At 41.0% G+C, this 9,545-nt stretch overlaps 1 protein-coding gene across 5 annotated transcripts in view; it reads left to right on the top strand.

Moving 5' to 3' along the window:
* slc25a36a (solute carrier family 25 member 36a) overlaps positions 1–5,554 on the top strand; it is a 79,187-nt gene extending 73,633 nt beyond the window's left edge. For 3 of the 5 annotated variants that reach the window (XM_060929788.1, XM_060929796.1, XM_060929778.1), the window contains one exon: positions 1,724–5,554. In XM_060929788.1, coding sequence (XP_060785771.1) covers positions 1,724–1,917 — 194 coding nt within the window. In that variant the 3' untranslated portion in view covers positions 1,918–5,554. Of the gene's footprint in view, positions 1–1,486 lie in introns of all 5 variants that reach the window. The other 2 variants (XM_060929817.1, XM_060929806.1) reach the window with 2 other exon arrangements.
* The last annotated feature ends 3,991 nt before the right edge of the window (positions 5,555–9,545 follow it).

The following is a 9,545-nucleotide window of genomic DNA, read 5'->3' on the forward strand; positions in this document are numbered from 1 at the left end:
TCAGAGATGTGTACTGTTTCCCCTCCTTGTAGATCTCACATTTGATGAGGGACCACAGGTTTTCTATGGGGTTCAGATCAGGTGAACAAGGAGGCCACGTCATTAATCTTTCTTCCTTTAGACCCTTTCTGGCCAGCCATGCTGTGGAGTACTTGGATGCATGTGATGGAGCATTGTCCTGCATGAAAATCATGTTTTTCTTGAAGGATGCTGACTTCTTCCTGTACCACTGCTTGAAGAAGGTGTCTTCCAAAAACTGACAATAGGACTGGGAGTTGAGCTTGACGCCATCCTCAACCCGAAAAGGTCCCACAAGCTCATCTTTGATGATACCAGCCCATACCAGTACCCCACCTCCACCTTGCTGGCGTCTGAGTCGGACTGGAGCTCTCTGCCCTTTGCTGATCCAGCCACGAGCCCATCCATCTGGCCCATCAAGACTCACTCTCATTTCATCTGTCCATAAGACCTTAGAAAAATCAGTCTTGTGATACTTCTTGGCCCAGTCTTGATGTTTCATCTTGTGTGTCTTGTTCAGTGGTGGTCGTTTTTCAGCCTTTGTTACCTTGGCCGTGTCCCTGAGTATTGCACACCTTGTGCTTTTTGACACTCCAGTGATGTTGCAGCTCTGAAATATGGCAAAACTGGTGGCGAGTGGCATCTTGGCAGCTTCACGCTTGACTTTCCTCAGTTCACGGGCAGTTAGTTTGCGCCTTTTTTTTTCAACGCGCTTCTTGCGACCCTGTTGACTATTTTGAATGAAGCGCTTGATTGTTCGATGGTCACGCTTCAAAAGCTGGGCAATTTTAAGAGTGCTCCATCCCTTTGCAATATATGTCACTATTTTTGACTTTTCTGAGTCCGTCAAATCCCTCTTCTGACCCATTTTGCCAAAGGAAAGGAAGTTGCCTAATAATTTTGCACACCTGATATAGGGTGTTGATGTCATTAGACCACACCCCTTTTCATTACAGAGATGCACATCACCTGGTATGCTTAATTGGTAGGAGGCTTTCAAGCCTATGCAGCTTGGAGTAGGCCAACATGCATAGAGAGGGTAATGTGGTCAACATACTCATTTGCCTAATAATTCTGCACTCCCTGTACTATGACGTTTCCTTATACATGCTTTGAGCCAATCAGAGCATATACACCTGCAATGGGCTGTTGGGGCTCATCAGAGACGGCCTAATACGACTGGTTCTGGGCTCGCTAACTTGAATCTACAGTCTATGACACAGACAGGCCAGCAGAACTCATTGTACTGGCCTCCAGGCAGATTTATTTGCCTGGCAACAAATGATGGTTGAAATGTGATTGGTTAAAAATGCTTCAACGTGAAAAATACACGTCTGGCAGCAGCGCAGCCACGGGAAAGGAAACGGCCAGACCATTTGGAATTATTTAATAGTTATGAAATGAAATAAAAATAATAAACAAAAAATTAACATCAATCAGTCTGTCTGTGATTTTTTTTTTTTTTTAGATATTTTCAGGCCAGCAGAGAAGGCCTTGCAGGCCCTGACGGCCCACCACTGAATAATAAAGCACATCCACTGTCAAGTATCGACATGCACAATAAGTTTTTCTTAATTTTCCTTCATTGTACTTTGTTGTTGTATATTTATAATATATATCTAGATGGGACAGCACCATTGCTGAGTAGGGAGCTGAACTTGTGTGAACATCGAACTGAAACCAGCCTTCTCCCTTTCTTTTTCAGAGCTGATCCGTACCCGGTTGCGAGAGGAGGGCAGCAGGTACCGCTCATTCTTCCAGACTCTGAGCATGGTGGTTCGAGAGGAAGGATACAGAGCACTGTATCGAGGCCTCACCACCCATCTCATCCGCCAGATCCCCAACACGGCCATCATGATGTGTACCTATGAGCTGGTCGTCTATCTGTTAAACGGCTAAAACCGTAGAGGAAGAGAAGAGAAGGTCAGAAAGAGGAGGAGAGCAATAGAGAATGGACAGCACAGAGAGAAGTTTGTCCCTTAATGAGACCAAAGGAAGGAGAGTGAGAGAGAGTTAGGACAAAGAGATTTATGGGCCAGACCTCAATGAGGTCCTGTTGGCACATGGCAAGTATTGCTGCTGGTTTTGAAGCAACAAAAATTGAAGCTTGCTTCAAACCAAGCCAAAAGAAAGATGAGAGAGGAAGGAAAATTGGCCTGTTTCTCTTCTGAATCTGTAATGTGAAACAGTCCTTAGAGGACTGTCAAGAGGGTAATGCTTGAAAACAAAACAAAAAATTAGTTCACGTCATCTGAATTCATTCACAATGAGTTCGGTTTTTTTTGTTTGGTCATTTCCTTCTGAAATTCTGAATGCTTCTTTATGAAGCTGTGATTATTTTTCTTTCTTTTTGTGTGACTGCAAAGCTTTATCAGTGTTTACTTCCTGGCAGCCAGCAACAAAATAAATTTCAGATTTGCCAGCGATGTCAAAAACATGAGCAAAAATGGCACTGATTGTTCATTTTCAAACATTTCCCTCTAGAGGTCAGCGTTTCCACACTGACGACAGCTCCCCACGCACACGTGACCGTTTGGCGTTTCAGTCATGTGCCGACGCCAAACGATCAGATCTGTGATCCTTTTGCGTACTTCAAACTGAAGTGTTGTCTGTTCTGTTTGGATTTTTTAAACATCCTTCTTGTCTGAGTGTTTATAATGACCATACTTGTTTCCTAATACCTGCCTGTTAAAACCTACATGACAGGTGATCGAGGAGACACTGGCCGGGACTGGAAAACGCCGCTACTTGAATTAAAAAAAAAATAAAAAATCTCAGTATTTTGTCCAGAAACATAAAATATCAAGGAATTAACTCCTGTCCCACTTGCTAGCTCTCTTCTTGTGGTGACACAAAGCCAGAAACCAGAAATTCGTTCCACACTTCTGCTTCCCCAGTGGCTTTTCTGACCATATATATATGCACTTTGTAGCATTTCCAGGCTACATGATCTTTGTTTTCTGTGTTGGACAGTTTACTATAGAACTTGTACTATAAGACATAGTATTTACTATATAAGCAAGACAGTGTTTTGCGCCACAGTTCCTTTTGGAGGCTGTTGTACAGATCAGTCTAGTAAACTTCTAGTGAAGGACATTGTGTTCGTGTGTATAAAAATATGTATGTATACATATTAGATATTCCGTATTCCTATGAGTATGCAATAGGTTGTAACAGGAATGAATGTGCTGGGTTCATTTCAGTTCTTGCGTTAACACTAGGGATGCATTGATGCTGATCCGGTTCTCATGAACCTTTCTCTGTCTCATACCATGTGCTATTTATGTGACAGTGTATGCTGCCACACTAATGAACAAAATGACATCAACCTGGATGTATTTCCTGATTGCCATCAAATCTAATCACACTCTCTGAGCTACTATAGCGATGTCCGGCATAACTTAATTTAGTTTAAACCGCATCTTTAATAGTGTGTGAGGACAGCCAACCTGAGTGTGAGTTGCTGTGAATTGTGCACACAATATACAATTTTTACAAGCTCAAAACTGTGAGCAGTTCAATTCTGCGAGCACTGGGACACTTGTGCTTCCTTCTTTTTGCGCTTACTCATCCCTGGCACCCTTTTACTGTATAAGACATAATTCAGCATGAGGAGTCCATTGTGAGAAGGTAGCAGCTAATATAAACAGAGCTAAATAATATGTTCAAGGATGCCCTGATATCAGCAAACATCAAAATAGTGCACTCGCGCATATATACACGTGTGTGTATGTATGTGTGTGTGTGTATATATATATATATATATATATACACACACACACAGGGAGTCGTACGACTGACCAGTCATAAACCGATCTGGTCGTAAGTCGGCCTATGTTAAATGAACGTAAGTATATTGTGATGTGTAATGATATTGTAATCATCTTAAAGTCTTATTTTATCAACATTTTCTTATTTCATTACCTTGGCTCATTATTTGGTTTAAGTCAGACACTGCATACTACACCGCGTACAGTACAATTCGTTAAATATGTGCAAAACAAAAAATATGAAATACAGGTGTGAAAAATAGAAAACATTTTAGTTTGAAACATACCAAAATACAAATATAAAACAGCAAAATACAAAATTTAGTGACCGCTGACATCACTGGTGCTTGGCTGTGGGTCGTCTACGTCATCATCAGCTGTTGCAGCGCTCGGGCTGGCGGGAGCATTTGCTCGTTTCATAAACCAGGAGCTGGGGTGGAAACTGTATGACGGAGTGCACGAGGGAGTGCGAGAGAGACTGTGCATGTGCCTGGAGCTGGGGCGGAAACTGTTGTACGCGGCGAGAGGTGCTGCCGGGAGCTGGGGCGGAAACTGTCGTACGCTCAGCTGGGAAACAAGTCATAACCAGACAGTCATAAAGTCGATCGGTCGTAAGTCGCATAGGTCGTAAGTCGACGACTACCTGTGTGTGTATATATATCATCTCATCTCATTATCTCTAGCCGCTTTATCCTGTTCTACAGGGTCGCAGGCAAGCTGGAGCCTATCCCAGCTGACTACGGGCGAAAAGCGGGGTACACCCTGGACAAGTCGCCAGGTCATCACAGGGCTGACACATAGACACAGACAACCATTCACACGCATATTCACACCTACGGTCAATTTAGAGTCACCAGTTAACCGAACCTGCATGTCTTTGGACTGTGGGGGAAACCGGAGCACCCGGAGGAAACCCACGGGGAGAACATGCAAACTCCGCACAGAAAGGTCCTCGCTGGCCACGGGGCTCGAACCCGGACCTTCTTGCTGTGAGGCGACAGTGCTAACCACTACACCACCGTGCCGCCTGTGTGTGTGTGTGTATGTATGTATGTATATATATAAAAAAAATTTTTGTTTTACACAAAAGCTATTGATGCATCCCTATTTGTTACATTTTAAAATATTCCTTCCCCCCCCAGTTGATTTCTCATTCGTAATTTGTATCTGTGAGTAATGCAGAAGTTATACTTCTGTTTCTTCCACAGATCAAGTGTTTGTCCTCGACATTAAGTCTCATGAGCTGATGTAACAATACCTCTCCCATCATCCTTTGCTGCCAACCAGACTGTGGTGTACCGGTATTACATTATAGGATTATATTTATATTTAATCCTGAATGACACACATTTGCCATACTGTCACAAAATGATCATCTGTAATTCAAATTAATGTATGTTTTAAGGTGTTTTTAATAAAAAAAAAAGTAAAGATGGTACTTAATAAATCAGTCATGATGTACTTAAGTGTTTGTGCACTATTCGTAGAAATACACAAATGTGTTACAATTGATTATCTGAACCACCAATCAAATTCACAAAATACTGGTCTGCCAGACAGAATGAAATTGTATACAACCAGTTCGGATGTTTCTGATGGACTACATTTTAAGGTTTACATCATAATCCAGATGCTCAGCGGGAAGGGGGAAAAAAAAACTTGTAGTTTTCCTGCATCTTCATACTGGGTCAACACTAACAATGAATCGGTCATACATCAGCTTTTGATTTTTTTTCTTTCTTTCATGTGTGTGTGTGTGTGTGTGTGTGTGTGTAAAAAAAAAAAAAAAGTGACCTTTGATGGTTATGTAATAACATACCTTCCTTTTTTTTGTACAAAAATTAATGAATAAAAAGCACATGAATTCTCTGGTGTGAGTGTCTACTGAAGGACAAAAGTGTTGCATAATTTTACAAAAAGATTAAATTGAATAAAGCTTTTTGGTTAAAGTTACATTTTAGGACCAGGAAATTAATGTCAAACACCCCACCCCACCCCCCAAAAAAATTACAAGAACTTGAAATATTTAAATATAATCGGTAAGATAAAATTAAACTCATCAGGGAATAAATCCTATAAAAAAAAAAGTCCCAAGGTTTTTAATTTCTCTTTTACAGCATCAGTTTTCCTTTATAGTTATTAAGGGGGGGGGGGGGGGGGGATATATATCACACACACACAGTGGTGCTTGAAAGTTTGTGAACCCTTTAGAATTTTCTGTTTCTGCATAAAGACCTAAAACATCATCAGATTTTCACGCAAGTCCTAAAAGTAGATAAGGAGAACCCAGTTAAACAAATGAGACAAAAATATTATACTTGGTCATTTATTTATTGAGGAAAATGATCCAATATTACATATCTGTGAGTGGCAAAAGTATGTAAACCTTTGCTTTCAGTATCTGGTGTGACCCCCTTGTGCAGCAATAACTGCAACTAAACGTTTCCGGTAACTGTTGATCAGTCCTGCATACCGGCTTGGAGGAATTTTAGCCCATTCCTCCATACAGAACAGCTTCAACTCTGGGATGTTGGTGGGTTTCCTCACATGAACTGCTCGCTTCAGGTCCTTCCACAACATTTCGATCGGATTAAGGTCAGGACTTTGATTTGGCCATTCCAAAACATTAACTTTATTCTTCTTTAACTATTCTTTGGTAGAATGACTTGTGTGTTTTGAGTCGTTGTCTTGCTGAATGACCCACCTTCTCTTGAGATTCAGTTCATGGACAGGTGTCCTGACATTTTCCTTTAGAACTCACTGGTATAATTCAGAATTCATTGTTCCATCAGTGATGGCAAGCTGTCCTGGCTCAGATGCAGCAAAACAGGCCCAAACCATGATACTACCACCACCACATTTCACAGACGGGATCAGGTTCTTATGCTGGAATGCACTGTTTTCCTTTCTCCAAACATAATGCTTCTCCTTTCAACCAAGTTCTATTTTGGTCTCATCCGTCCACAAAACATTTTTCCAATAGCTTTCTGGCTTGTCCACATAATCTTTAGCAAACTGCAGACGAGCAGCAATGTTCTTTTTGGAGAGCAGTGGCTTTCTCCTTGCAACCCTGCCATGCACACCATTGTTTTTCAGTGTTCTCCTGATGGTGGACTCATGAACATTTAACATTGGCCAATGTGAGAGAGGCCTTCAGTTGCTTAGAAGTTACCCTGGGGTCCTTTCTGACCTCGCCGACTATTACATGCCTTGCTCTTGGAGTGATCTTTGTTGGTCGACCACTCCTGTGGAGAGTAACGATGGTCTTGAATTTCCTCCATTTGTACACAATCTGCCTGCAGGGGTGATAGCGTTCCGGCGCCGCGCCGGATTTCCGTCGTACCGTGGCTGGGGAAAAAAAAAAATCTAGTTCGCCCATTGTCCTGTGTCATTCTGAGATGTGCAGATAGACAGTAAAGGGAATTCGCATGATATGGAACTAGTGGGAAAAAAGTGCCGTCACGGCACCGTGACGGCACTTTTTTCCCACTAGTTCCATATCATGCGAATTCCCTTTACTGTCTATCTGCGCATCTCAGAATGACACAGGACAATGGGCGAACTAGATTTTTTTTTTTTCCCCAGCCACGGTACGCCGGAAATCTGGCGCGGCGCCGGAACGCTATCACCCCTGCGCCTGACTGTGGATTGGTGGAGTCCAAACTCTTCAGAGATGGTTTTATAACCTTTTCCAGCCTGATGAGCATCAACAATGCTTTTTCTGAAGTCCTCAGAAACCTCCTTTATGCCATGATACACTTCCACAAACATGTGTTGTGAAGATCAGACTTTGATAGATCCCTGTTCTTGAAATAAAACAGGGTGCCCACTCACACCTGATTGTCATCCCATTGATTGAAAACACCTGACTCTCATTTCACTTTCAAATTAACTGCTAATCCTAGAGGTTCACATACTTTTGCCACTCACAGATATGTAATATTGGATAATTTTCCTAAATAAATTACCAAGTATAATATTTTTGTCTCATTTGTTTAACCGGGTTCTCTTTATCTACTTTTAGGACGTGTGAAAATCTGATGATGTTTTAGGTCATATTTATGCAGAAATATAATATAAAAAAATTCTAAAGGGTTCACAAACTTTCAAGCACCACTGTATTGCACCACTGTATGTGTGTGTGTATGTATATATATATATATATATATATATATATATATATATATATATACTAGTGCATCTCAAAAAATTAGAATACCATGAAAAAGTTCCTTTTTTCATAATTTAATTCAAGAAGGTAAACTTTCATATATTCTATATTCATTACATGTAAAGTGAAATATTTAAAGCATTTTTTGTTTTAATTTTGATGATTATGGCTTATAGCTCATGAAAATCAGAAATCCAGTATCTCAAATTATTAGAATATTCCCTAAGATCAATCAAAAAAAAAAAGGATTTACAATACAGAAATGTCCAACTTCTGAAAAGTATATTAATTTATACACTCAATACTTGGCTGGGGCTCCTTTACCATGGATTCCTGTATCAATGCGGTGTGGCATGGAGGTGATCAGTCTGTGGCGCTGCTGAGGTGTTATTGAAGCCCAGGTTGCTTTGATAGTGGCCTTCACCGTATCTGTATTTTTGGGTCAGGTGTTTCTCATCTTCCTCTTGACAATACCCCATAGATTCTCTATGGGGTTCAGGTCAGGCAAGTTGGCTGGCCAATCAAACACAGTAATATCATGGTCAGCAAACCATTTGGTAGTAGTTTTGGCACTGTGGGTAGGTGCTAAGTCCTGCTGGAAAAGGAAATCAGCATCTCCAAAAAGCTCATCAGTAGACGGAAGCATGAAGTGCTCTAAAATCTCCTGGTAGATGGCTGTGTTGACTTTGGACTTGATAAAATACAGTGGACCAACACCAGCAGATGACATGGCACCCCAAATCATCACAGACTGTAGAAACTTCACACTGAGCTTCAAACACCTTGGATTCTGTGCCTCTCCACTCTTCCTCCAGACTCTAGAACCGTGATTTCCAAATTAAATGCAAAATGTACTTTCATCTGAAAAGAGAACTTTGGACCACTGAGCAACAGTCCATTTCTTTCTCTCCTTAGCCCAGATAAGACACTCCTGACATTGTCTCTGGCTCAGGAGTAGCTTGATATTAGGAATGCGAAAGTTGTATCCCCTTTCTTGAAGATGTCTGTTCGTGATGGGTCTTGATACACTGACACCAGCCTCAGTCCACTCCTTGTGAAGCTCTCCCAAGTTCTTGAATCAACTTTTCTTGACAATCCTCTCAAGACTGCGGCCATCCCTGTTGCTTGTGCATCTTTTCCAGCCACCCTTTTCAGCAATGACTTACCCTCCTTGTGGAGGGCATCAGTGATCATCTTCTGGACAACAGTCAAGTCAGCAGTCTTCCCCATGATTGTGGTTGTGTGTACTGAACTAGACTGAGAGATACACTGTGTTCATACTGTTTTACTCAAACTCGAAATGAAATATTCTAATATTTTGAGATTTTTTTTAATGTTTTTGTACTGTATGCCATACTGATTAAAATTAAAATAGAAAAATGCTTGAAACATTTTAGTTTATGTGTAATGAGTCTATAATATACAGTGGGGCAAAAAAGTATTTAGTCAGCCACCAATTGTGCAAGTTCTCCCACTTAAAAAGATGAGAGAGGCCTGTAATTTTCATCATAGGTACACTTCAACTATGAGAGACAGAATGGGGAAGAAAGAATCCAGGAAATCACATTGTAGGATTTTTAATGAAT

The sequence above is a fragment of the Neoarius graeffei genome, chromosome 1, assembly GCF_027579695.1.
Source record: "Neoarius graeffei isolate fNeoGra1 chromosome 1, fNeoGra1.pri, whole genome shotgun sequence".
In the NCBI taxonomy this organism is placed as follows: Eukaryota; Metazoa; Chordata; class Actinopteri; order Siluriformes; family Ariidae; genus Neoarius; species Neoarius graeffei.